Here is a 27,467-nt window from a genome sequence, read left to right as displayed (position 1 = left end):
GAGGCGGACGCCCAGTTTGGTACTGATTGGACATGACCCCACTGACGAGACGACGAATTGCTTGATGAATTATGAACGCTGCTCTTGAGCTTCGATGGAGTATTCAGCACTTTGCATCCAGGGGAGTGCTAAGAGAGTGTGATATTCCATTCCACGAGAACTCTGCATCTTCTTGGTTTTGGATCGAGGTAGGGCTCAGCGTTGAGGCAACTATTTTGGCAATGGTCGTTGTTTAGGGAATGGAAATCTGGATGACTTGAACGTAGCCACGAATCCTTGCTCCAAATAAGACATATTAGCATACACGATCTCATGGTGAAAACAACTTTTATATCTGCAGACCCAGTTTCACGAATAGCAAGATTCAAGCTGTTCATCGTTCACACGATTCAGGACCGAAGCAAGGGGGACTCAACAACACATTACGAAGTACCGGTCTCATGAAACAATACGATGATTCTGAAGAAATCTTTGGTTCATCTTTTTGACATAGTCGCTAAGCATCTTTGGGATGTTGTGGGACCGCGGAGACCGGTTCAGGAGGACTGAAATCCCACCGCATGGCTCAGAACAACGGTTGAAGATCGGGGTTTTGCCTCAAGGGAGTCAGGAAGTTACTAAGATGGATCAGTTTGCGGTGATACACCACTATCGCGAGCTGCTCCTGTCGTCTTTTGAAGCAAACAGGAATTGTTGCAAGCCCCAGCTCCAAAATCTTCGGCTGAATTAGATCAACGTGGTCGGTCGGACGGTCCGCCCCGGATACGGGCACCAAGGTTTACGACGAATCCGGGGAGCATAAGCCGCCACACAAGGGTGGATAGAATTTTACATTGGACGATCCGCCATACTTTGCCTGAAATGCTCATACTTCCCGTCCCACACTCTCACGTTCGGCTACTCGCAGCTCCGTGGAGAAATGTAAACAAGCTGGAGGCATTGGCAAAGCTAATTGCCCGGGCTTTTGTGTATTTAACTTCCGTGTACATCTTTGTTTGTGTTCCGCGGGCATGTGAGAATCAGACCAAAACATCTCTCGGCAATTGTCCCCTCGCTCCAACATTTCTTCTTCTTCTATCACACCAGTCAGCACTTGAGCCCTTTTCCGAATACTCTTCAAGTCGTCGTATTGAGGAGGCCTTTGTTGACATGGACTCCACCGCTCTCCCACTGCACTGGTTCCCGCAGCTAGCCAGCCTGCTGACCCCTTACTCGGTATTGGCTGTTGTGGTGGTTCTCGTCACAATCCTCCCGATGGTCATGGACCGGGCCACCACGGGGATACCGATACCTAAAATCAGCAGCTCAAGGTCCTGGTTCGCCAGCAGGCAGGACTTTGCCGTCAATGGCGTCGAAATCATCGAGAAAGGCTTCAAGCAGGTGAAGAGCGGTGTATTTCGAGTGACGGCTCTCGATGGCTCCGATTTGGTTCTGATTGCGCCAGAACATTGGCTCGCGATCTGCAACAAGAAGGACGAGGAGGTCGCGCCGGCTCGTAAGGAGGTATGTTCATGAGGGCGCGACCGTCGAGTGCTTGTAGCTGAATTTGCCAGTTCTTCTTGTGCGACTTGCACGGCGCACCATTCGAGGAACCCTTCTTCTATCGCTATCTTGCCTCGCGCATGCCAGGTTTTGGTGCGTCTCATGCTACTCTCGTGATTGCGGTCGCTGTAACTAACAAAGGCTTGCAACTGAAGATCGTTATCTCGATGTGATATCCACGGCGTTGGACGAGGGTATATGCAGTGTTTTCGATCAGCCACCTCACACTTCCAAAGGAGGTAAGCTTCTCAATCGAAAGTCCTGTTCACACCCTTCTTGACTCTCGTCTCAAGAGCCTTGCTGACGCTGGTTTTCCAAAGCACCTAAGCGTGTCATCATGCAGCCGCAAATCCTGCATATTTACTCGCACGTCATATGGAGGGTCATTTTAGGTGATAGTTTCAAGCCCGAGGTGGTCGATATCTTTGAAACGTACTCCGCAACACTGATACCCGTGATGAAAGCACTGAAGGCCCAACGACCCGTGATGGCCCGAATTTCCGCCGCCTTCTCGAAGGAGGTCCGCCAAGTCAAGGCACAACTTGAGCGAGCCTTAGCAATCTTCGCACCTCTTCTTGAACAGTGTGCACAGGCACTAGAGCAGGGCCATGCAAAGAGCTCCTTAGACAATGAGTGGCTTGAGGAGCTGATCCGCATGGCGCCGGCTGAGAGGAGACGTGACTACAAGTACCTCAGCAACATCTTGATTGGCTTCGCCTTTACGTTTGTCTTCTCTCCTGGACCATCGACTACGCAAGTTGTGTACGAGTTCGCATTCCGCCCCGACTATATTGACCTCGTGCTGAAGGAGGCATACGATGTACTTGGAAAACGTCCTGAGCATTGGGGCTTCTCGCGAGACAATCTTCACAGCCTATCCTTGCTCGATAGCTTCTGCAAGGAGACTCATAAACACCATCCAACAGCAGCCTGTGAGCCTGGCCCTTTCCATTCATCACTGCTTTTCTCAAATGATTTGCTCAGAGCAGGGCGGTGACGACCAGCTTACTGACTCTCATCCTATAATTCTAGCCAATCTGATGAAGAAGATCCACAAGACTCAGACACTTCCCAATGGGGTGTTCCTACCAGCTGGCACGATATTTGAGGTGGTAATGACGGCTGCTCACCTATCCAACCCCAAACTCGAAGATCCCTCACGCTGGAACGGACGCCGGTACCACGACCTGCGGCAGAAAATGACGACGTCAATCGGCGCCAATAGATATGATTGGGGTTCAGCGACAAAGGACGACCTAAACTTTGGTTATGCCACACATACATGTCCTGGTCGTTGGGCTGGGTGCTCTATTGCCAAGATGTTTCTCATCAAGCTCTTGGCTTATTACCAGATCAGTCCCGAGGAAGGGGAGACCGAGAGATATCCGGACTTCCACTCTGGCCAATGTGTATGTACCTATCATCCATTCGTTTCCATGCCGGAATTGGGTAGTTCTGGGCTTCTCTCTCAAACCGCTGACAACGTTTCAGATTTCACCGAACCCGACCAAGCATATTATTCTCGAGCCGAGAATGCGGCAATGAAAGATGCACCTAACCCTCTTTCTCACCGAGGAAACCAACGGGCCTATGGTCTATGAGGTTGAGGAAATGGTAACTACTGACTCTCTGCTGCAATTATGAACGCATCGTGACAGCTCCCACAGGACAAAGAAAGACAGAAAATCCAGTACACATGTCCTTTGAGTCCGCAATCAGACATATCCGACTTGCCCGGAAGCAGCGTTCCCGTCATGACTCGTGCATGGAAGTGCCAAGACCTGCCATGAGATGCCCTCACTGATCTGATTCTGCTAAACCAGAGCAGTTTGCTCCTTTCAGCACACAACTAGGCTCTCAACGTTATGTGACTTGCACATGTCAAAATAGAACAGTATCCAAACTCTACTAGAGCTCAACCCATCCGAGCTTTCCAAACATCTGGTTGCTTGAGTTTGCTGATCAACCCGGGGCAGATAATGCGGAGAAATGACGCAAGTACTAGGATTACTCGCCTTGTCCCTGCAGATCTCCAACTCCAAGGCCGCAACATCAGATGACTTTGGCTGAAACGCAAGTGACGTTCCCGCAGCCCAAGCACCGTCGCCAGGCGTCTTCAACACTCCAGCCTCTTGAACCGTTGGGTTTGACTTCTTTGAAAACGCCACAAATAAGCTTGAAAACACCTCAAAGAACCTCATCACCTGAGACAATTTCCTGATCAACTTGGCAATCCATTCTAAAGTCTCGAAAACATGTCCAACCGTACCATTTGCGATGTCGACACGCCGGACCCCTGGGTTGTGGCCGGCAATGGCAAATTTTACTTCACTTTCACCCTCGACAACCGTATCGAAATATGGTGCTCCAATACCCTCGAGAATTTTCACCACTGTCACAAGAGTGTCGTTTGGCAACCGGCGCCGGGGACTCCGTGGTCGGTCAACATTTGGGCACCGGAGCTGCACTACCTCAAGAGCCGGTGGTATATCTACACCTGCGGCGCGCCGCCCGGAGTCGGGAACCCGGGCCATCGGACAACGGTCCTCCGATCGTCGTCCCAGGATCCGATGGACGCCTCCGCATGGGAGTTTCTAGGTCCGCTGAAGGGCATGCCGGATCACTGGTCTATCGACGCCACAGTCTTCAGCCCCAACGGGCATGATTTGTACTGCTGCTGGTCGGGGTGGCCTCTGGGGGATAATTCCGACACGCAGCAGGACCTGTTCTTGATTAAGCTTCGTGTCCCGGAAGAAGCCATCATAGACACACTACTTTGTATCTCGAGGGCTGAGCTAACGTGGGAGCGTCCCGATGAGGGCCGTCGGGGCGTTAATGAGGGCCCGACATGGGTCGATATCCCCGGCGTCTTCAGAGGCATCGTGTATTCGGCCGACGGAAGCTGGACTAGCGACTACAAGCTCGGCCTCCTGCCGCTCGTAGGACAGAACCCTCTGGATCCTGGCGCATGGGCTAAGCGATCGACACCGCTTATGGTCAGTCACAAGCGCTGCGGAGGTCCGTACGGGCCGGGGCACGCAAGTTTCTTGCCAAATCCACATGACCGAAACCGTGTTTACTGCATCTACCACGCGACAGCGAATTATGGTGAGGGATGGGCCAATCGGAAGGCGAGGGTAATTGACCTTGGGCCAGAGTGCTTTGGGCCTCATGCTCACTCAATATGCTGCTCGCTGGAACGTCACATTCCGAAGCATGGTCACGATAGGCCGCATAAGTCTTCATGTATCATGTCCTAGTATTCTATGTCTATATGCAAGAAAATATCTGTTCCACGTCCTTTAGTTCATCCATTCAGTTCTCCTAGACTGCGAAGTCTGACGGCAGCTTCAGGACTGATAGTCCCAAATGTTGTTGCGATCCATGAATATCATTCTCCATGAAGCTGCCGGCTGAAGCTTGCTTTCCCCCTCTGAACCGAGGTATTGTTACCTTGAATGCCAGAGCCGGCTCAAAGAATCCAATCCAAACAATATCGCTCTCGGAAATACCAAGAGCCTCGGCGACATTGATAGGAGATAGTAATTCTGAATCTCGAATCGCTCTGAAGATGCACTCAGTCTCGAAGATGACGTCCATTGTGATCTCGTAAGGCCCCGCATTCTTCGAACGAAGGACTCGGGAGATGTCCGAAAGAGTCCTTGGGTGACTTGCGATGCTCTTTGGGCTCGAAGGAGAATCCCGCGGGCTCGCGTGGGCTTTCTTGCCATTTGTCATCGGCCCATTTGTCGACTGAGACTCAGTGTCCGTTGGGAGAGGCTGGCTACTTCTTATTTCCTCGCCCTTTCCAAATATGGCAACTGAAGAGCGGAGCAGGCTTCTGTTTCCCTGGCTCTCTGATGTGACTGAGAGTCTTTCTTCACCCGGCTTGAGATCGATGAGATGGTACATCGAGAATTGGGCACATGGACCGGTCTCGATCTCTAGTTTCCCGGCAATCCCGAAAGCGAAGTTGCCAGATGTAGCCTTTTGGCCCGCGTATGGCCCATGCTAAGTTGCAGTTAGAAAGTATCAGGAGTGTGTGATAGAGTCATCCTTACAATCAATGCAATTCTTGCGGTCGATACAAGACCTGTCGCAAGTTCTTGTGTAGGGGCAATTGCTTCCGCGACGATGAATATCTCCCCAGGACCGGTGGGCGTACTCTGCCCTTTGCCATAAGTGTGGAAGTCTATATCCCAGTCACCGGACACATTTTTATGCTGCTGCTTGACGTAGGCTTTGACAAGAAGGAGCAAGTCGTCCAACTGCTCAATAAGTATATCTGCGCATTGTCAGTCTCGCAAGTCTGTTGAATTTGGGTAATAAATCCTCTGGATCCAACGACAACTTACGATCTTTGATACTCCCGAGAACAATGGACCGATATCCAAGAACGCGCGCAGCTTCTAGCTTAAATTGATATGACTTCCCACCGGCGATGGACGAGACAAAATGTGCCCCGCGCGCCCGGACAGTACGCTGATCGCTGAGCTGCTCATAGTGTGCCTGATCGAGATGAAGGGCACCTCCGGGCCCTCGCAGGATATCAGGCCTCGTATTTTCATACAGTGAATGCGCGGCTACTGACAGCGGCGTGCAGCGTGACCTGGGGGCGATTGGCCTGACATCGAACATGCCACTTTCGTAGACGGTGGCAACAGCGCCGTGGGACTTGGGCGTCGAGCATTGCCCGCCACACTCCATGATCTTGCCCATGTGCAAGAAACCGCCGTGTATTGACTCGATTTGGTCGTGAGTAATGCCCGGGTGCTGCCGTTTGAGCTGATACATGGAGTATGCAACGTAAGGAGCGGGATCGTATGCCCTTCCGCCGATGATGATATCGAAGTCAGGTGTGGCTTCCATAGCATCGACAAACGCCTCGGGGCCTATTTGTGCAACCACGCGAGTCGAATCTGTAACATCTTTAGGCGTTAATGGAGGCACGCAAACACCACAACCGGAGATCCCGCCAAGATTGAGTCGCTCGAGAATAACGGATTTGTCGATGCCAGAAAAGATTGAGACAGTTTTGAACGAGTATTGCCTTGTTCAATTAGCCAAGGAATGTAGCTTAGGATGGACAGGACTTACGAATTGCTCTCTTCTGCACAAATCTCTTCAATGATCTCTTCCATCAACTCCACGTGTTCATCGGAGCCGTCTCCCCCAGCGGAGCCGAAGACTAATGGAACCCGGAAGTTGTGTACGAGCTTCAGCAACTTGGTCAAGTCTCTGACGTATGCTGAACGAGGGCAAGTCATGGTGCCAAGGGCTAGCTTCTCGGGACCACTATCAGTTGACCCGGCGTCTAAGATAATGGCCGTTGGAATGCCGCTGGGAACGAGCTGTGCGAGTTCCTTGCCACAAGCATCCTCGTCAAAGCCATAACCCATGCACCCAACTGGTGTAACGATGTGGCAGAGAGGGTGTGGACCCATGCTTGCAGACTCTTGAAGAGCAGAACTCATACTGAGGGTGTGGTGTTTGCTCGGTGCGTCAACAAAATTGAAGTATTGAGATGTATGCGTGTTTTTGATACGGGATATTCTCTTTTAGACAATAGAACGATTCTTGATGATTCTTAAGACCAGCTCTTAAATCAGATCTAGATCGAATAAAGTCATGAAATCTCGTCGACCAAGGCGTTGAATCCTGTTCTAATCCTCTAACCCTTCGGTGATCCGGGAATATGGGTATTCTCCGTCAATGCCAGCGGGACGTATCCAGTGTCCTACGGGCATGTAAGTAAAAGATAGGATTACGACGCATTCGTCTTGATGCATCATTCTGATCAAGTGTGTTCGCGTACGTTTGGGACCGTAGTCAATATGTATGTGGCTTAGACGAGCCCCCCGTATCCGTGTCCGTAGGGGCTGGTGGTGCAGATTGGCGCATACTGAGCTTCCAATCAAGGTAATACCGTTGGCTCGAGCCTAGAAGGATCGAAGAATAACGGCAGCTAGCAAACATGTGGACCTTGGAAGTTGGATCTAAGATTCTAGTCCGTTCCCGTTCCCGTACCCGTCGGAAGAAGTGCACATTGCGCAACGGCCTAGCATGGCAGCGGCAGCGGAACGCGCCAGTTGCTGCGCCGCGCTGTCGCACGCCCCCGCATCGTCTTAGAATGCCACAATGCTTATTTTCTTATGGGGACGACGACTGAATGGGCGTACTTGGATATCTGGATCACTATCAGTCGAAGGATCTGAGTCTCTACGTGCTAGCTGGTAGAGTCAAGAGCGTCGTCAACTCCAGCTTGGCGATCGTAGGTGATTCCGTTGGGGACTTCGTTGTCGCTGACCCGTGCTGCTGCGCCTTGGCATCTCCTAGTCTTCAATCCTTCACAGCAATGCCACCGCAATGTTTGTTGGGAGTGGTTTATCAGAATGCACTCGTTGGAGATGGACAAGTTGACGCCAAGAGAGAAGTTGAGGTTCTTTAAAAGCATCGGGTCTGTTCAAATCACCAGACTGGAATCCCGAATGGAAAAGCATCACACCATCTCTTACCATTGTTCTCGCCGACCAACGCACAATCACACTCTAGAAGGTTGCGCAAATAACTGCCGGGGGGGAAACACAGCAAATTATTGTCAAATCTCATCTTACTCTGCGCGGAGCTATACCTAATTCTGTCCACCCCATTCGCCCGTTTAAAGTTTTGGCAAATATTTGCTAAGCGATGAACCCCTTTCCCGATAAGATCAGCCCTGGCGACATGGGGTCGATCACGACCAACAACATCGAGTTGACGGAGTCGCCCTCTCCGTCCTACATAACAGAGACGAGGGGCGGACGAGAACGAGATCTTGCGCCAGACGAAACCAGTCGCGTCCGAGACGAGTCAACGAACCCTCTCATGAAGTCAATCAGCACCACGTCTGTCACCAATGTGCCAGAGGAGGAAAAGGACCTGCCTCTGGGCCAGGCCATTCGCCAGTACCCCAAGGTCGTAGCGTACTGCCTGTCGCTGACAATCGTCGTCATCGGATGGGGTTACGCGTTGGTCATTGTCGGCTCCATCGTCGCCGTCGAGCCCTTCCAGCACGATTATGGAGAATTGTACAAGGACAAATGGATCATTCCATCACTCTGGGTGTCGCTATGGTCGGCTGCCATTCCCCTCGGCATGGCCATCGGCTCCGTCTTTGCAGGATGGTATCAGGATCGCGTCGGGCGTATTTGGAGCTTGCGGACAGGTGCGATAATTTGCGCTATTGGTGTCGCGGGCATCTTCTTCTCTTACCTCCCCGCGAATATCGAGACCATGCGAGCCCTCTTCTTTGCCGGCAAAACCGTGCAAGGGATTGCCATTGGGATACTCAAAGTCACCGCAATGACGTTCATTTCTGAGACAGCGCCGACATCTCTGCGTGCCTCGGTCATGGGCTTGGTGCCGACGGGAAATTTGTTGGGTCAACTGCTGGGATCGATTGTCGTCTTCCTCGTCAACAAAGCACCTAACAGGACCGGATACCTCGTCGCGTTTGGCTCTCAATGGCTTCTCGCAGTCGTTCCTTTCATTCTCTCGGTCATCATCCCCGAAAGTCCAGCTTATCTCGAGGAACGCGGACAGTCCGATAGAGCTCTTGAGTCTTCCCGTAAGCTCTACGCACCTAAAGTGGATGCCGCGAAGGTCCTGGAGAAGGTCCGGGCTAGCATTGCCCAGGAAAAGGAGGCTACATCGGGAGCGACGTACTTGACCTGCTTCCAGGGTGTCAACACTCGACGAACAATGATTGTCATCATGGCCAATCTGCTCCCAGCGATGTTTGGTCTTGACCTTATTGCCAAGTCAAGCTACTTCTTGCAGACCATTGGTATGAAGTCGAGCACCAGTCTCATGATTCTCATCGGCGGCATTGTTGCTGGCACATTCGCAAACGGCGTCGGTCTCTGGGTTCTGTCGAGAGTTGGACGCAGAAAGGTCACGCTGATCTCGATGTCAATCTCCACTATCCTCTGGATTGCTGTAGGTATCTCTGGCATATGGAGAGGACCAGCGGTGGCGTATTTCACCGCCGGAGGGTGCATCGCCATCATCATCGTCTGCGGTATGGGCGCGTGGCCTGCTGGCTATGCGATCATGGGCGAAACAAGTTCGTTGAGGTTGCGAGCAAAGACTCAGGGTATTGGTGGCGTTGCTCAGCAAGGATCTTCTGTGTTGATCAACTTCCTCCTCCCTCTGGCCTACAATCCGGACGCAGGAAACTGGGGAGGGAAGACGGGCTTTATCTACGTTGGGTTGTGTGCTTTAGGAGTCCTACTTTCTTGGCTCTTCTTGCCAGAGATGAAGGGACGAAGCGTGATGGAGATTGACCACATGTTCAACATCAAGCTGCCCGCGCGGCAGTTCAAGAAGTGGAGAGGTGATGTCGAGTCAAAGTAGGAAGAGTGTAGAAGTAGAACGCTAATGTGAACTTGCCCGTAACATTCAGGTGTATCAATCGTCTACTTCTCCTGCCTTAAGCCTTGGTGTGCGTGCTCCAGGCCGTTCTCAAAGCATCTACAACTGAGCTCGTAGGCCAGGCATGCATCGTCTCAAGCATATCCATGAAGCCGACGACAGCCTTCTGTTCCCCCTCGTCACGGAAGTACTCCCCACACAATGACACACCAACTCCAGCTGTGACCATTGATGGTTGATCCTTGCGATTGGATATAGCTAAACCGCAAATCTTCCTGGTCGAATCCCTCAGGGTTTCCTCCAACACCTGATTTGCAGCTTGCGCGCCAATGCCGAGCCGTTGGTTCTTGGCCCCGTGCACAGCCAAGACAATTCGCATGAGTTCGATGTGCTGGAGCGCCAGCACCTGACAATCATTGGCATGCCATACTGTGGGAAAGTACTCCCCCTTCTCCGGGTTTCGCCTTAGGTAGGCAAGGGGCTTGAAGTGAGGTGGCTGGTGCGTGTCCCAGTTATGCTGAAAGGCCTCGATGGCTTTCAATTGATCGGCTCGTATTTTTGGATCCTCAGTTTCAACAGTGCCCTCGGAACTCGTGCCGAAGCAGAACTTGACGACGTATGCGCACCAGACCAGAATACGATTGGCCCAGTCAAAGTCGTCGGCAACGGAATCGTGGTCGAACAAGGAGCAGTCCTCGGTTCCGTAGAGGGGTAATCGAAACGGTCTTCGATAGAGAAGAACAGACCATATCTCTTGGCGGAGGGCAATTAGTGTTGCAGAATGTCGAAGAGATGGCATGGTCGGCGCATAGATGTCGGGACCGCGGGGAGGGTGGTAAACAATGCTAAAGAGTCCGATTGTCTCCTCCTGTTGAGCATGAAAGACAGCTTGGACAGCATTGATGTAGGTTTCGTGATCGGTTCCGGTAAGGTGCGCTGTAATATTGAGACCAGTGAGTAGTGTTTCGCCTTAAGAGGGACATCAAATCTCGTACTGTCTACTTGTTCATGATATCGTAGAATCGTAATAGCAGTCAATGCATCGTCCGTACACGGGTTCGCAGGATCAGTCGAAGTATCCATCAGATAGGAGATGGACTTGCTGTGATAATGTATCGCCGACTCTTTGTCTAAATCCGGGAGAGGAATCCCATTAAACTCTATAACCTGATTTGACGGCTTCTTTGACCAGATCTGTGTGAGAAACCTGGCCGATGCAGTACAGATTGCGTTCATCAGCAACGGATTATGCATGGCTCGTTGCGGAACTACAGTAATGTAGTGTCGGTCCCTATCGGACGTGTCAAACTATTGAAGCTGTTAGCAAAGTCGAGAAGGATGGAGGTGTCCGACCAATTTCGTCCAGCATCGAGTGTCCAACTTACAGCTGCAGCCAGATGTTCTATGAAGCAACGGATCAGACAACCCTCTTGGAGACCAACGTGCAGCTCCCCACCCAGGCTCCTCGATAACGAAGATGATCGTCCGCGGTTATCTCCTAGTGGTAGTTGCCATTGCTGGGAGAGTACGCTCAATCTGCTGCCTCCAGTGTCGGGAGTCCTTCGACCCCATCCATCTGGTATCGACTGTGGGACCGACGGGCTGGGAGCTGAGAATCCAGAGTACGGAGTGTCTATTGTGGAAGAGGCTGCTGGAGTATCAGCGAGGTTGGGATCAATGGCATCTTCAAACGCTATTTGAGGAATATCGTCAGGGGTTGTTTCTCCTCTTGGCGGCGACTGATTCGTTCGAAGTCGAGATTGATGGGATGGGACTCTCGACGTGCCGATGGACTCGGATGGATTACTGCGTTCTATTTGTGAGATAGACTGTAGCAGTCCCGCCGCAACAGTTATTTGGTCGTGAATCTGGTCATCGTGTTGGTTATTTGCTTCTCCATTTTGAGAAATTATATCGGAAATCGGTGCTGCTGATGCATGCTTTGGTTTCGAGGGCGTATCTCCTGATGGTTTCCTGGATTCATCGACAATAGCGAGAGGTCGAGCCTGGACTAAACGTTGCCATGTTTGTGTTAGGGCTGAGATGTGTCAACGAGTGGAGAGGGAGAGGGTCGGTCTTACAAGTGTCCGGGGTCGTCTGTAACCAAGGCTGATCGACGTCGAAGGAAAATCGTTTCTCGGTCGTAACTACTCTTTTGAACCTGAATTTGTTGTTCACTCGCGTACACCGGGACTCCGACTTCTTGCAGTGAGAACATGGGATGTCGCCGTCGCCTAGAGTCCAGGAGAGGTTAAAACAACCGGACAATAGATACTTCAACCGTGAAATCCCATCCCAGGACAAGGTCCGAAGGACAGGGAGAATGGATATTGTCTTACATTTCAGATGTTTTGCTGTGTTGCAGCAAATCGATGAAATCAGTTCTCGACGTTCCACTGACATCACCAAAATCAAAACAAGGGGTGATGTTGAGGATTTCAGCCCGCGCTTCCCGCGGCTTACTCGGGGTGCGTATAAGACGGCATTATATCCGATAATAGAGAAGGAAAAATCACCAATGATCGAACTCGCAATCCCGCAATCCTACTTACCTCTGCATTTCACGCAGGGCACAATCCGCTCGCGTCGCTGTGGTGGAGCCATCCCTTCCCGTCCCGAAGTAGGACAATCAGACCATGGCTAAGATGGAGGAGGGAAGAGTGATGGGAAGGAGGAGATGGGATGCAGAGGATGGCGCCCAGGTTGGTAGCATTTCGCCGATGGACTGCTCAGTGAGATGGGGCGGTAGAGGGCATATAAAGAGGGACATTACTCGGCGAAAGTAGCGGCATGTGGCCTAGCCGTGGCTTAGCTAGCGGCCTATCCATGCTCTGACTCGCCCTACTTCACGCTGTTCTCATGTTCTGCTACCTAAGCGTGCTAAGTTAATTGTTAGGGTTTCCCCTCAGCCCGTATCCGTGCATGGCGCCACGGATGAGTGTCGATTTCGCTCTTCTACATTTCAGTAAAAGTCTGCTGAATAGGCCTGATTGGATAGAGTACATTCATCTGGCTATACGTAAATCCGTAAAGTGAGGTGAATACGTGGATGTCCGTAATGCGCAGCGCGCCCATGTTTTGTCTGCCACCCGAATTCTCGTTTCGTGGAGGGGAAAGGTGGAACAACGACGCCCTTGAGACAGTGGCTACGGAAACCATGCCTTGGACAAGATGGAGCCGGGGGAGCGTGCGGATGCAAGATCACTCGACATTACACGACAATTACTTCAGATTGTGATAGGTGCACTGGATGCTCTGCGTCTTCTTATATTTCAATAGATATTTCTCATCAAATCGCTACATCACAATTCTTTCGATTGAACTCAAGTCAAGCTCGGGACACAGTAATCGAGTTGTACTTGGGGTCAGTCCAGACTTCTTCGATGATGCGGCGGCGGATATCCTGCTCCTCGACCACGCTGTTATCACCAAACAGCTCAGAAATCTGTTCGAGAGACTTGTGGGCAGTCTCGGGCACCAAGAAGAAGGAAAAGACACCTGCGGCAACACAGAACAATCCGAAGAACAGATAGGTGCCCCATCCAAGCTTAATGACCATCTCCGGTACGCAAACGCCGATGATGAAATTAGCCAGCCAGATCATGGCAGTCGCAGCACCAACACCCTTGGCGCGTTTGGAGTTAGGAAAGACCTCGGCAGGCAACGTCCAGGCAAGAGGGCCGTAACTAAGAGAGCACCAAGTCAGCACGTGGGTATGATGTCGAAACGCTGTTATCGACTTACGAAGTCGCGTAGCAGAGAACGTAGATATCTGCAGAACGTGTCAGCAATTGTCGTTTGCAATCAAGAACCCGGATCAACTTACAGATGAGGGCGACACCGAACCAGCCCATTGCGGGGTGCTCATCCCACGAGGAGCTGAACTTGCCGACAACCCCAGCCATGATCAGGTGGGGAACAGCCATCGCAAAACCACCACCAATGGCGAGCTTTCTGCGACCAACTTGATCTAGGAAAAGGAACGTGGGGATACCGGCAACAAGCTGGCAGATGTTGACCATGCCGGAGAGAATAAGGGGCATGTCACCCTTTTGTCCTAGGGCGGCAAAGAACGTTGGCGCGTAGTACACGAACGCGTTGATTCCACTGAACTGAAATGGCTGTCAGTATTATGACATCAGTCAGCGCCCATCATGGATCATTACCTGTTGGAAAAATGGAATGCCAAGGGCAATAGTCGTGCGCTTCAGGTATCTGGGCTTGAAGAGGTCTGCCCACTGGTTCAACTCTGCCGTGAAAGCATTGGAGCTCGGGTGTTCCCGAGCGAGCGTGGCCTGCTGGAAGCGAACTTCAGACAGGATTCCCTTCCATTCGGCCTGGACTCGCTCGTCTGTTGTTGGAACACGGCGCAACTTCGTAAGAGACCTCAGACTGTCTTCATCACGACCCACCATGGCAAGCCATCGAGGCGAGAAGGGGAAGAAGTGGATTCCAAGGCCGACCATCAGGGCCGGTGCCATTTGCAGAGCAAAAGGCAATCTGAAAGCCCATTCTCCATCCATGTGTCTTGTTGCAAATGTGATCCAATAAGCAATAATGGCACCGATTACGATGCTGATAGACTCGAGTACGAGAAGGGAACCGCGAAGGTTTGGGGGCGCAATTTCTGAGATGTAGAGCGGCGCACCCATTGCCAGAGTTCCCACTCCCACGCCACCGATGGTGCGGCCCGCCACAAGCGTTCCGTAGTTGTGAGCAGCGGTCTGGATAATGGCACCGACGCAGAAGAAGAAAGTTGCGATAGTCAGAGCCCACTTGCGAGAGATCTTATCGGCGAGATACGGGAGGAAAAGGCAGCCGATGAAGGCTCCGAACTCGAGCATGCCGGTCATGAACCCGGTGTAGAAGCCATATCTGGGGCCACCGGGAGCGGTCTCGGGAAACCAGTCGTGGAACTGCGGCATTACGAGGATGATGGAGATGACACCCTGGTCTTGTGGGCGTCAGCAACGCGCTCAGAGATCTCGCAGTTTCGAGTCAAAGTCCGGGTCTTACCGTAGCCAAACGAGAAACCACCGAAAGAGGCGAGCAACGCGGCACCCAGAACGTACGGAGATCGCACGATACCCTTGATGCCATCACTGTCGTAGTTGATAGGCGCATCGGCCTGGGCCAGGATGTTGTTGTTCACATCTTCAACTTGGCTTTGAGAGCCGCTGCGAGAGGTTCGCTTTTCCAGGTCGGACATGGCTGTTGCGTGGTGGAGAGAGAGGAAAAGGGCTCAGTACGTTAAACAAAGACAGTCAAGAGTATTAGCCAAGTCACAGCTATCTTGACCGAAGTAGCAGCTTCCAAATTGGTGACGCGACTCGAAGGCTGGCAAGAGGCTTGTTCAAGCATAAACTCATCTAAACATTCTCCGATGAACTCTTTATACTTTCAACACGTCCAAGATTTCTAGATACCAGACCGTCGCGAACCTTGGCACGGGCCTACCCAATCATTTTGCATGTAATCAGAGTGCGGGGAGCAGCATCTCACGAGGTTCTGGGGAAAGATGCCCGAGAGCTAACGATGTCCCCCATGGGGAAGAAGCCCTGTCACTCTTTGGATTTGGCATAGCCATTCCCGGGAGTTCGTTGATTAGCATGCCAAGAATGATGTAGCTCGTGGTTGGCTGGGTTTGCGACAACGAGCATATCCGTACATCATCGTGCAAAGGATATGTGTTGACCCGCCGAAACGGCATGGGCCTGAGTCGGGCTGACTCTGTCGAGACTACCAACGATGCCATCCGAATAAAGTAGGTTTTCGCCGGAAGTCCGGCGAAACCTTGCCTTTTTGGGACATTTGAAGGCCGGGCCCCCACTGCTCCGCTCCGCAACTGAGATTCAAACTCCACCTTGTCACTCCGTGCTAGGCCATTAAACACCAGACTAAAGACACTGGCGTCAGCTCTGACCTTTCTTGAGACGTTGGATCCAACAACGTATCCGGCAGGGAGGTAAGCTGGCTTGACGTTTGTTTATTATCCGGATGTACAGCATGCGGGGGCCTGTCATGCAGCTGCGGCACCAATGGTATCCCATGGAATCTAACCTAGCAAGGCTCATGACGGCCCAGTTGGATCAAGTCGCCTACTATAGTAAATCACAAGGAAGAAAGCCTAGATAATAACACTCTCTAGCTGAGTTTAGACGTATTACAGTCTCCGATAATAATCGGTCAGGTCGGGCCATCGGGATGTCTGACCGGCCACGTCGCCGCGAATGACTGCATGTAGAAGCCAACGACAAGGGCGCCGAAAATTACCTGATGAAAAGAAAGCATGGAATCAGGTCTACATCACGATGATTGGGATTCCATGGATTCTCCATTCGATTATGGAAGATGAACAGAAGGCGGCGGGGCAGTCCAGCATGAATCCGCCTCGCAATCTCTTTAAACGATTGTGAGAGCAACGTTTTAGGCAAAGTTTTCGTTCTTGAGCTGAATAAGAACTGCCAAAAATATCTCCTTGACACATCTGAGATAGCTTGTATGAATAATGTTGAGAGTTGGCGGTTGATAAAGTAAGGCCTTAGATGTATCGTTGCTGAGGGAAGTCGCCTAACAAAGTTCAGGAAAGATTTTGGAGTTTGGCATTTCGAAAAAATTGCGAAAATCATCTACTCTACGGTAATTTTTGATACCATAGGTGTCATACTGTCATTTGTAGGCAAATGTACAAAGTCGGGTGGATGATGAAAAGAAGCTGTTATCCAAGTTGATTCCGTTGCCACTGTCCGTAAACCTTGGACGCCACCCGCGACCCATCGATGTCCAAGACTCCAAGCTTCATCATTTTGTAGGCTCGACTGGGGCCTTTAAACGATTTTTCCAGTCAAATCCATTCCTTTGATTTCAAACGCATCCCATCCCCATTTGCGGCTGCATCTGTCACACTTTTTGCTCCTGTTGACTGTCATCACCGACCCCTCTTCCAATGCAAATGTCGAGGAGTAAGACCTAATATGCCGAAACCCAATATGCCTTCAGCTCCATTCAAGATCACGGTTCTCTTCGACCTTGACAGCACCTTGTTCGCTCACTACCACTCACTAAGCTGCGGCATTTCAGCAATTCGTTAAAGGTATTCCGCCCTCGCGAGCTTCAACCTGACGGATCTCATCAATCAGTACAACACATCGCTTCAATTAGCCTACTATGAGTATCTCCGGGGAATCATAATAAATTATAAAGCCGATTATAGGAAGGTTCGGTTGTTCTTTCAGGGGTCAGGTCTCGATGTACCAGATAACGCAGGTATTACCGGATTCCGGGGCATCTATAGACCAGCTTATCGCAATAGCCAAAGGGCAACGGTAAGAAGTATTAAGATACTTGTACGGCTACGAAGTAAAGGCTTTAGTCTAGCTATAATTACGAATAGCTAGGCAAAGGACTAAATAGAGAAGGCAAAAGCTATTAGGGTACATAACCTTGTAGACTATATAATCACCTTAGAAGAAGCAGGTTACTATAAGCTAGATAAGGTTATTTTCTAACTTGCTATGGATGCTTTAGGCTACTATCTAAGCGAGACCTATATGGTTAATGATTCTGTAGGGTCTGACATTAGGGAGGCGCTTGATAGCGGTATAATCACCATCCTCTTTTCGCCACTTTCAACAGACAGCCACCGGGCAGTCAGCGGGAAGACTGTACCCATTATTCGCTACATGTCTCAACTCGTTGGGATTCTTGGGGGATCTTCAGGGAAGCTTGATACATGAGTGGCTTTGTTTCGCCGTGGGCGTGAGCTGGCGGTGGAGACTCGGCGAAGAATCGGGAAATCTGTCGTGGTGTGCAGTTAGAAGGCTGCATTGAGGATTCATTCCAGACTCTAAAGATTCCAAAAGATTGTAGAAGTGGTAGAGTAACTTGTATTCAACCGTCTTCTATGTAAGGTAGAGAGTGTCATATTGATATACCTGCTGCATCCAACCAAACAACAAGCTGAAATCACTCCAACTTCCTCCGCCAGATCTTGACCGGTAAAGCCCCGCAGATGATGTTGAAGGCCTCATGCCTCTGCAATACAAACTCAGGAGAGGGCAGAGCGAATTCATACCTGTGAACAAGCGAAGCCAGAACCATGATCTGTTCTAGGTACGAGATATTCCTGCCTAAACAACCCCTGGCTCCAGTTGAGAATGGGATGAAATAGGGCTCCATTCGCTTCCTCTCTTCGGGGTCAAGCCATCTCTCGGGCTTGAACACCTCGGGGTCTGGGAATATCTTGGGGTCCCTATGAGCGCCGTATATCGTCATCGATACACTTATGTCGCCAGGAATCCACTCGTCCAGAATCCGAGCACCCTCCGGTGGGGTGCGGCGGGGAAGAGGTGCGGAAGTCGGCGGGATAATACGAAGAGCTTCGTCGATACAAGCACGCAGGAATGGAAGATCTTTGACTTTATCATAAGGAGCTATGACTTCGTCAGAGTCCAATACGCTGTCGACTTCGTTGCGAAGCTTCTTCATTTGGTTTGGGTGCTTGATCAAAAGCTCTAGGATGTGCGTCAAGGCGATAGCTGTGGTGTCTGATCCAGCGTTGATGATACCGCCGACTTCCGCCACGATCTCACCCCAATCGAGGTTGTTCGGGCTTCCCGTCTTGTCTTCCATCATGCAGGTGAAGAAGTCGTCGAGCTGTTCCCCGGTTTGGTATCTGCTCAGTCTTTCAGCGGCGGCATGGTAGTAACAATCGTTCCATGGCTCGAAGTCTTTCCACATCTTCTGCCATCGGCTGGGGATTGTCTTTGAAAACCACTCGACCCAAGGCCAAAGATCGTAGTCCCACACAAAAACCGCCTGTGCGATGGCCCCTTGGTTCATGGAGTGACGATATCGAGCTTTGTATGTAGTGCCATCGCGCTTCTCAGCTGTGACAACATCTGTTCCGGTATCTAAGAGGTCCATATGAGTCGAAAGAGTGATGTAGTTGATTGCTTCGATGGTCCAGAGGTTGATCCAGTGGTTGAAGTCGATAGTGAGGTCCTCAGGACTCGGGATGGTGCCCTTGAGAGGGTCTGTGCATTTTCCGTCAAAAGCTTTGAAGAGTCTTTCAGCCGTGTAAGCAACCTTGTACTCCCACTTCTCCAGGTTTTTGATAGCAAATGCTGCAGAAAGCAGCTTGCGTTTGCCGGCATGTTCGGGCTTATCCACTACATCAAAGAGGTTACGATGCGTCCCACTCAAGACAACGTAATTGTTATCTTTGACGCACTTGGTGCTATGACCGTATATATCTTTGATGGCTCTAGTATCTCCAAAAGACAGCGCGTTGGGGCCTGTTCTCAAGATAGGAAAGCCGGTGTTCTTGTGTGTTTCGTACAGTTCCTTAGATCTGAACCCTTGGGCGCTGAGATAGCAGTGCCTGAGGTCCGTCAATGGTGACAAGGGCGAGTAGTTGGAGTATTTGCGAAGGCCCTTGGGGTCGTAAAAGTACAAGATGATAGGTCGAATGACGAGATAGGAAATGGCTGCAAAGGCAACACCTGCCAGCGCAAGAAGGCCGAGCATGGTGAAAATCAGACCAGGCGTGTACGTATAGGCTGTTACTCTGAAATCGCTGATGAGATGTTTGGTGGTTTCTGATCACCTCGAATAATCCTCGTGGGATATTAAGGAAGCGTTTTATATTCCACCTTTGATGACTTTGAGGTCAAGAATTGACCCAAATCGTCTGCAGTTGCTACACAGGCTCGCGGTTGTCACAAGACGGCCAAGTGGAGTATTTATTTCCGCGGGATATGCATGGCTCTAGATTAACGGCAGTAGCAAGACACTACTGAGGATGATGCAAAGGCAACTCAGTCCGCAATGACATATGTCAGAATACGAGGCGTGGAACGCGCGGAGGTTAGAGATATTCTGGAATGAGGGGTTGTGCCATCTCTCGAAGGAGAAAGATATCGCCGTAAACTCGGTGTTGCGGATTATCAAACCATCTCGAGATATCTTTCGGCGAAACATTTCCTAATCTAGGTGTGCAACGATCATATTTGAATACTGGCAGGGCCTAGTCAGTGTATCACCTTGCCACTAACCTCCCCGCATGCGGGGTTGCACTTTCACCCCGGGGGGGAGCACACATCATCTCAATATCTCCAGGGCTGGACGGGTGTCGGGGGCTCAGGGATGACAAGGGGTACGTGTGTAAACCAAAGAATCGGCGAAATTATCCCATTGTATCAGGAAGTACATGTTCGAAGCCAGTCAAGCAGAGTTTCTTGCGATGGTCACCTTAGCGTCAGTCTTCGGTATTCGGAAACACATGCTTATACTCCGTTTTCGACATTGGGCTACTGTTTGTTGGAAATCATCATCATCTAAAATGCAATAAGAAACTCGGTTTTTGGGCGCCAATCCACAACACCAGACATTTCCCCCTTCTTTTCACCCCAATTCATCCAGTTTCATTGCCAAGTATGGAGGCCTACTCTAGACTGAATACCCAGAATCGCCTTTTAACTGATGCTATCAACCTTGTCTCCAAGAGGAGTAGCTATGACGACATCTTTCTCTTACCTTTGGTTGTCTTGGGCTCCCTGTACGTCTTCAACAAAGGAAGCCTTCTGCCGAGAAGAGACCCATATCGCTACAAATGGTTTGAGAAACCACAACTGCAACAAACGCAAAATCTTCTTGTTGAGAAGAAGACACGCAACATCTCGAAAAAGATTGAAGAGCTCGAATCTGATATTGTCATCTTTTGGGGCTCCCAGTCCGGCACCGCAGAGGCCTTTGCTCACCGACTTGCTCGAGATTTCCACCAAAGATTCAAGCTCAACGCTCTAGTAGCGGACCTGTCCGACTATGACCCAGAGACCATTTCTCTTATTCCGGGGTCGAAGTTGGCTGTGTTTATCATGTCGACCTATGGTGAGGGCGACCCAAGCGACAATGCTCAAGATTTTGTCAGCTGGGCTGACGCAGCCACCGGTGTCTCCCTCGCCCACCTCAACTATGCCGCTTTCGGCTGCGGCAACAGCAACTACCGCTTCTACAACAAAGTCATAGATGATGTCGTCGTCGCCTTGTCCAAGTTCAGCGCCACTGCGGTTCTGCCCACTGGCAAGGGCAATGAAGCTACCCGGATGACAGAAGAAGACTTCAAGGACTGGAAAGAGAGTCTTTTTGAGTCACTGGTCTCCAATTTCGACTACAAGGAGCATGAAGTAGCATACGAGCCCAGCGTAGGCATTGTTCACTGCGACAGTAATGACTTGCACGAGGGCGAGCCGTTCTACAAACCTCACTCGAGAAAAGCAACTACACTCCACTCTCCTATTGCTTTCCTTCCCGTTAAGGCTAAGCGAGAAGTCGTGAGATACGACGAGAAAGGCCGTAGTTGCATCGATCTCGAAGTGGATCTCACTGCTCACCCCGAAATCAAGTACAAGACTGGAGATCACATCGCTATCTGGCCCGTGAATCCAGATGAGGAAATCGGCCTTCTTATTCGCAGTCTCGGACTCCAATCCCAGCAACTGAAAGCTATCTACGTTGTCCTCCAGTCGGCAGACGAGGAGCCAAAGGTTCCTAGCCCGACAACAGTGCAGGCTTTGTTCCGGCACTATCTGGACATCTGTTCCGCAGTTCCTCGCGAGACAGTTTTATCATTAGCTCAATTCGCACCGAGTCAAAAGGTCAAGACGGAGCTGATGACAATCGGCAAGGACAGGGAGGTTTACTCCAAGTTTCTCGAAGCAAACCATTTGACCATGGCCCGACTTCTCGAGCACACCGTTGCCGTCGACCCTGCGGTCACATGGACTGGTTTACCACTCTCATTCATTATCGACTTCCTGCCTGCCATGCAGCCACGTCTCTATTCTATCTCCACTTCACGTATCACGTCGCCGCGGAGTGTGGGTCTGACTGTGTCAGTCAAGCCGTCGCAATTACTCGGAAATCAAGATGTCACAATTCCTGGACTCACGAGCACATATTTATCTGGACTCCTACCTAGGAACCAATCTTCGTCAGAACCAGCATTGATGAACTCATGCCATGTTCATGCTCAGATTCGTGGCTCAACATTCAAGCTACCGTTCCTTTCCTCAGTGCCTCTGGTCATGGTAGCAGCCGGTACTGGAGTTGCCCCCTTCCGCGCATTCATCCAAGAGCGTGCTAGACTTGCTTCTGTAGGCAAAGATGTTGGCCGAATGATGCTGTTCTTTGGATGTCAGAATGAGAGCGACTACCTCTACCGTGGCGAGTTTGCGGAGTGGATGGCCGGGTCCCTCGCCAAGAAATTGGAGGTAGTGACAGCATTTTCAAGGGCAGGCAGTGACAAGTGCTACGTCCAGGACAAAGTGGAAATCAGAGGTGATGATGTTGGGAGAATGCTATTGGAAGACGATGCCGCTTTTTATATCTGCGGCGCGGCGAACATGGCGAAAGCTGTTGGCATGGCGGTGCAGGGCGTTGTGAAACAGACGAATAGCTGGGAAGACTATCAGGTCGAAAGCTGGAGACAGGACAGGAAGAAGTCAAAGAGATGGTTTGAGGATGTTTGGAGTTAAGACCGAGAAGTGGTTCGCAGATAGTTCCCTTCGCTCAAGGGTGTTGGCTATCCCTTGGTCAATATTAGGATGTCGAACTTCAGCCTGAGGGATCTTCAAGAATAGTGACTTGTCTTCTTATGCTCTCCCGTCTCGCAATGAAATTTTTACACTGGTGCTGTAGCATTCTGGTCTGTTGCACAATAATGACGGCTTGCAAGCTCGTCCTCTGTTACTCTGTGTCGTCCTGCTTAATTTCCTGACTTCTTGTCCCTAGCCCTCACGCCTTGTGGTATGCTGAGAAACACAGCTTGTAGTCCATGGTGGATGCTAATCAGGGCCTTTCTCATGATCAACCCGAGTAGATGCTGATTCACTCAGTGTCGATGTTGATGCATGTTTCGACCTTGATGAAACCAAGCCCACTCATTTTCGACAACTCTCCGTTAACATGAGTCATGTCGAACGAATCATCCTCAAAGAAGTCGTGAGGAAGATGAGATGACGGATCATATTCTTCCATGATCTTTATAGCCTCATTGACGACGTCATACCCAAAGTTGAAAGCCAAGTTTTCTTGGGGATTTTCTGCGAGATGTTAGCGGCGAAGTCCTTATTTCATCTTAACAGGTAACAGCAGTAACATACTCGGGATCTCATCTACTGGGACGAATTCCAAAAGGTCCTTCTCGACGAGACTTGACTGGTCGGTTCCGACATTGCTGAGAATTTGAATGGCACTGGCACGGTTTCGACGGATCTTCTCAAATAGCTCTAACCTCTTCTCGAGATCAGAGTTATCAGACACACCTGCAAACACGACACCCAGAGCCAAGCCATCTTCGAGACCCATGGCACCGCCTTGCCCTTGATCTAGGTACGCACAGACGATTTATCAGCGACTACGTCAACGAGGGTAAACCCGTCCATACGGTGTAGCACTCACGAGGTAGCATTGGATGCGCCGCATCGCCGGTTATGACCATCTTCCCTTTCCGCCAGGTCGGGAGCGGAGCACGGTACAACAGTGGCCATCGCTTGATCTCAGTTGCTTTGCTGATTGTAACGTTAACCACGGGTAATCGGCGCCTATCTTCGACGCGACCTACTTGATAATAGCCAGTAGGCTTGGATGGAACCCAGTGAACTTTTCAATTACTTGCGCTTTGTCGACATCGGCTTGGTAATCTAACGTCATGGTACGAGTAAGCTTCATCAATTCCGACACTGTTCCTTGAGTGTTATTTGCACAAACCTTCACTGGAAGCATCCTTCATGTCTTCATCGTAAAAGATACCCACAAAGTTGTGGATGGTGTTGCTAATAGGTCAGATAGAGTCCATCTCTCGAGGGCACAATGCACCTACTTGCGGCATGGGTACGATACTAGCCTCCTGTTGGTCTTGTTGTCGGGGAAAAGACGAATGAGTCCATCGGCGTCCTCGTTCCAAAACTTGGTTTCAGAGTCTGCCTCAAGAACTTCAGCGGGAATCAAGAACCGGTAGCAGCAGTTGTGGAGAAGAGGCGCCACGGCAGGATTCTTGCGGCCGAGGACAGTCTCAGCCGCAATAGAATGAATTCCATCTGCACCAACGACCAGGTCGCACTCAATCTCGTCACCATCTTGGAGGTGCACAGCTGGCAACTCAGGATTCTGTAGATTAATCAGTAAAAAAAGGCAACTATCGCGGTGGAAATGGTGACAGGGATCTTCCCCGCACTCACGTATCCCACAACCCACGAGTTGGGATGGATGGTGACGGGAACGCCCGGGCCGGCAGGATCGGTCGCTATCCTCTTGAGGCTATCGTGCAGATCCACGCGGTGGGCGTACCAGAGATCGGCGTCGTAGAACTCCTCGTTGTCGGCGTGTGATAGCGTCGACGTGATCCCCATCGTGACGGGATCCTGGAAATGAACAGGCCCAGCCTTGACGAAGCCGGAAGCCTTGGGGTCGAGACCCCATCGTGTGAGAAACCGCGTCGCATTGGGAGGGACATTGATGGCGGCGCCGACCTCGTTGTCCGTGTCAGATCCCTCGTAGATGCGCACAACGTGGCCCGCACGGCGCAGGGAGATGCCGGCCGAGAGGCCAGCGACGCCTGCTCCGACAATGACTACGTCCAGCATGGTACTAGTTGCTTTCAGACGAACAGGAAAGGCACGTTTTTGTGTTCGGTATCACGTCTCGCTGTAGAATCGTTGATATCGTCTGAAAGATGTCACGTTGACGGAGGAAGAAGCCAAGAAAGAAATCCGTCGGCTTCGGCCTCAGTAGGAGAACCAACACGGGGCCAGGAAGCCGTTGCGTTCGCCTGTATCTGACAGGGACCATGTAGGGTTACGACCGCCCTCACTCCGCCAAGAGGACCGCGATCTGCGGCGCAACCCGCTCTTTGATGGAGACATAACCCTGTGATCGGGACTCAACGGCGGCACTATGCGAAGCTATTGGACGGTGACCGAAAGAGAGGAGTCTTCGCCATCAACCTGAGGATACTGCCGGGGTCCGTGCCAAGGGGGAGCGAGACGATTGAGAAAACAACAGTTGTCTCGATTCGCATATCTTGATATGTAATCTTGTACATTTGGGGTTTTCGAAACGCACTTGGCAATTTGGAGAAGGTGGACAATAGTTGAGGACATGCCTGAACGCAACTCCAATTTCGTTGACCTCCTAGGTTGAACTTTACCTACCTACTAGTATCGGAGTATTCCAAGTCTTACCCCCTTCACTAAGTATGTATTTGTTCCGAAGGGGCGACATTCCGATACAGTTCGGCACAGTGACCCAAAACGAGACCGAATTTTCTATCCGTAATTCTATGATATTGAGAAACTCACAAGCTGTGGCAACTCGTTCTCGCTTGTCCGAATTTTTATACAGATAGAGCCAAACGGAGCGCTACCACAGGTGAGCTCCAACGTCGCGGAGAAGGACAGGGCCCGTCAAATGAGTCCCACCGTGGCAACGCGTCGGAGTCCGTCCCTTGGTCCGCTATTGGACCAGACTATCGCGAATGGAGTCCACCTGCAAGTGCCCTTGTCGAAAACCGTTGTGCCGAACCCATGTCGGAGAAAATTTGATTCACTGAGAGGGCCATGTGGGAGGCAGTTTCATATCCAATGAGTGAGCGGTTTTCAGTTTGATCTTTTCGGCAAAGCAATAGGCAGTTCGGGTATTATCTGACAGCGGCATTCTCGCCAGCGCCAAGACGTATCCAATTTGAGGTTCCTTGGTTGATTGACAAAACTAGGAAACTCAAATGGCAACCAGACACTTGATAAGATAGTGAGGCCGAGATTACAGGAAACACGAAATGGAGTGCAGCATCCGAGAAGCGTTGGAAGGAATGTTGCGTGCCGGTCGGCGGCCCGCACCCTAGTTCAGCCACCTGCAAGCACAAAGTGAATCTTTTTGTGGTAGCACAACTCATACGCAGTACACTACTGAGTGGCTGGGTATTATTACGAAGACCATCCCCTCGGCTCCCATTCATCCAGAGGCCGAGCCCGAGACACAACATGGATCAAGATCCGCCTTATAACGTTGTGGCCGTGCACCCTTGCCGTCTCGGCCGGGGACTTCCGGGCAGCCAAGGGATGGCGGGCCGATCCTTGCAAACGCGAGTTGGGTGAAAATTTCAGGAAGTCTGTGCTGTCTGATGAGTAGAGATCAACGGGAGAAGAGGTGTAAAAAACGAGCACCAAGCAAGGCTCTGAGACCAACTAACCACTCTTCTAACGTTTAGTGATCTGTAACCACCCATGTTGCCTGGCACTGTTGAGGGTTTTACCCAACTACTTACTTGAGGTAGTTCTCCCCCCAAAAAGAGCCGCATAGATGTGATTGTGAAAAAACAAGAAAATTGCTGATTCGTTGTATCGTACGACCACGAAGCAAGTACGATAGATCACCATTGTGGCATTCCTGATGTTCGTGGTTTTCTTCGTATGCATCGCGATCATGAACCGTGGCATCAGCAATCCAGTCTGGGGATTCTGGGCGTGATTCTGACGACTCTTGTCGCGGGAGCTCAGCTCAGCATTCAGCCTGAACTGGTATCAGTCGCCAGCGGTCTCACAACCAGCACGTAATCGCTTGGTGGGACTTGTGGAATCTCCACCTACGTTGTTCTCTTCAACAAGGGCATGAGCCACAGGTTCGCAAATATTGCCCAAGCAGTCTAACTATCAGGTTTTGAAGCTGATTATCTTCTGTCTATTTTCATGGCTCTCAATTCTCACAATCAGAGCGCAACCGCCAAGGTTCAAAGTGCTAGTCATGAGGTTTCCTCTCGGGCGGCTGATGCCCCTCTCGATACGTACGCTTGTGCCTTCAGAAATGTCTAGATCTCGGCGACTTGTTTCGTTGCTGTTACATCCGTCGGTGAATGTACTTCAAGCTCGAGATCAGGGCATGGGGAATTACCTACTGACTTATGATTACAAGCCTCTGCCTTTCTTTTCGATTCTAAGAAAGATTTCAACAATCATGTTGATGCTCCTTTTGAAAAGAAATGAATCCAGTGTCTGCGAACGAGTAACCTGGTTATGGGTTAGGGCTCACCACATGTAGGCCTGTCGTTGATGCATATTGCTGCCTCCTATCAATCGACGAATAACATCCGTTGCTCCTCAAGTCGTTCTCATTCCTACAAGAGATTGCAGTGTTGTTGAATTCAAGCATGGTGAACGAAGCTCTTCCCGGGTCAACTCACAATTACGGATGCCTCATGCAAAGTCCTCGAGCCTTAAAATCTTTGGAACCGTCTGAGAAGCTCTTCTCAACCCAGAAACTTATTTTTTCCAGGGTGAGTTCGCATCAAATGACCAAATTGCCTGCCCTTAGCCATAACATGTAGTGCCCTTTTGGCTCACCGGAACGCCGAAAGCGGAGTAGGGCTTCGGAAGAGAACGCCGACGGAGGAGGTGCGGGGATCGCCCACCAGCAGATGTCCGGCTTACCTCAACGGTTGACTCACTCTTGGCAAGTCA

The 27,467-nt window shown here is 50.8% G+C and overlaps 9 protein-coding genes across 9 annotated transcripts; 4 read left to right on the top strand and 5 right to left on the bottom strand.

Annotated features, from left to right (window-relative positions):
* The first annotated feature begins 882 nt into the window (after positions 1-882).
* On the top strand, positions 883-3,469 carry BDZ83DRAFT_312812 (cytochrome P450). The gene is made up of 7 exons (XM_060502313.1): positions 883-1,503; positions 1,554-1,635; positions 1,698-1,781; positions 1,863-2,474; positions 2,575-2,951; positions 3,034-3,156; positions 3,210-3,469. The coding sequence occupies exons 1-6, from the start codon at positions 1,150-1,152 to the stop codon at positions 3,085-3,087; spliced, it is 1,563 nt and encodes a 520-aa protein (XP_060365179.1). The 5' UTR covers positions 883-1,149; the 3' UTR covers positions 3,088-3,156; positions 3,210-3,469.
* A 328-nt stretch (positions 3,470-3,797) lies between these two features.
* On the top strand, positions 3,798-4,802 carry BDZ83DRAFT_577209 (alpha-L-arabinofuranosidase II; the record flags this gene model as incomplete). Its single annotated transcript, XM_060504996.1, has 1 exon — positions 3,798-4,802. One exon carries the CDS (start codon positions 3,798-3,800, stop codon positions 4,800-4,802), a length of 1,005 nt encoding a protein of 334 aa, XP_060365178.1.
* A 64-nt stretch (positions 4,803-4,866) lies between these two features.
* On the bottom strand, positions 4,867-6,986 carry BDZ83DRAFT_577033 (uncharacterized protein; the record flags this gene model as incomplete). The annotated part of the gene is made up of 4 exons (XM_060504976.1): positions 4,867-5,553; positions 5,604-5,827; positions 5,898-6,592; positions 6,640-6,986. The coding sequence occupies 4 exons, from the start codon at positions 6,984-6,986 to the stop codon at positions 4,867-4,869; spliced, it is 1,953 nt and encodes a 650-aa protein (XP_060365177.1).
* Positions 6,987-8,299: 1,313 nt separating this feature from the next.
* BDZ83DRAFT_620525 (general substrate transporter) lies at positions 8,300-9,986 on the top strand. The gene has a single exon (XM_060508195.1). It carries the CDS (start codon positions 8,407-8,409, stop codon positions 9,934-9,936), a length of 1,530 nt encoding a protein of 509 aa, XP_060365176.1. The 5' UTR covers positions 8,300-8,406; the 3' UTR covers positions 9,937-9,986.
* Position 9,987: 1 nt separating this feature from the next.
* BDZ83DRAFT_620522 (uncharacterized protein) lies at positions 9,988-12,658 on the bottom strand. Its single transcript, XM_060508194.1, has 6 exons — positions 12,507-12,658; positions 12,294-12,308; positions 12,036-12,188; positions 11,340-11,965; positions 10,950-11,262; positions 9,988-10,890 (listed from the first exon to the last, which is right to left on the bottom strand). Exons 1-6 carry the CDS (start codon positions 12,556-12,558, stop codon positions 10,013-10,015), a joined length of 2,037 nt encoding a protein of 678 aa, XP_060365175.1. The 5' UTR covers positions 12,559-12,658; the 3' UTR covers positions 9,988-10,012.
* Positions 12,659-13,241: 583 nt separating this feature from the next.
* BDZ83DRAFT_730556 (general substrate transporter) lies at positions 13,242-15,163 on the bottom strand (the record flags this gene model as incomplete). Its single annotated transcript, XM_060512847.1, has 5 exons — positions 13,242-13,640; positions 13,699-13,726; positions 13,781-14,075; positions 14,121-14,908; positions 14,971-15,163. 5 exons carry the CDS (start codon positions 15,161-15,163, stop codon positions 13,283-13,285), a joined length of 1,662 nt encoding a protein of 553 aa, XP_060365174.1. The 3' UTR covers positions 13,242-13,282.
* A 2,756-nt stretch (positions 15,164-17,919) lies between these two features.
* Positions 17,920-19,482, bottom strand: BDZ83DRAFT_577168 (cytochrome P450; the record flags this gene model as incomplete). Its single annotated transcript, XM_060504991.1, has 1 exon — positions 17,920-19,482. One exon carries the CDS (start codon positions 19,480-19,482, stop codon positions 17,920-17,922), a length of 1,563 nt encoding a protein of 520 aa, XP_060365173.1.
* Positions 19,483-20,390: 908 nt separating this feature from the next.
* Positions 20,391-22,490, top strand: BDZ83DRAFT_777561 (uncharacterized protein; the record flags this gene model as incomplete). The annotated part of the gene is made up of 1 exon (XM_060515483.1): positions 20,391-22,490. One exon carries the CDS (start codon positions 20,391-20,393, stop codon positions 22,488-22,490), a length of 2,100 nt encoding a protein of 699 aa, XP_060365172.1.
* Positions 22,491-22,519: 29 nt separating this feature from the next.
* On the bottom strand, positions 22,520-24,688 carry BDZ83DRAFT_670751 (FAD binding domain-containing protein). Its single transcript, XM_060511121.1, has 7 exons — positions 24,195-24,688; positions 23,837-24,123; positions 23,725-23,789; positions 23,579-23,657; positions 23,416-23,525; positions 23,118-23,342; positions 22,520-23,057 (listed from the first exon to the last, which is right to left on the bottom strand). Exons 1-7 carry the CDS (start codon positions 24,597-24,599, stop codon positions 22,843-22,845), a joined length of 1,386 nt encoding a protein of 461 aa, XP_060365171.1. The 5' UTR covers positions 24,600-24,688; the 3' UTR covers positions 22,520-22,842.
* Between the last annotated feature and the right edge of the window lie 2,779 nt (positions 24,689-27,467).

The sequence above is a fragment of the Colletotrichum acutatum genome (genome assembly GCF_030867785.1).
Source record: "Colletotrichum acutatum strain CBS 112980 chromosome Unknown BDZ83scaffold_44, whole genome shotgun sequence".
Lineage (NCBI taxonomy): Eukaryota > Fungi > Ascomycota > Sordariomycetes > Glomerellales > Glomerellaceae > Colletotrichum > Colletotrichum acutatum.
This window is presented reverse-complemented; position numbering and strand designations above follow the sequence as displayed.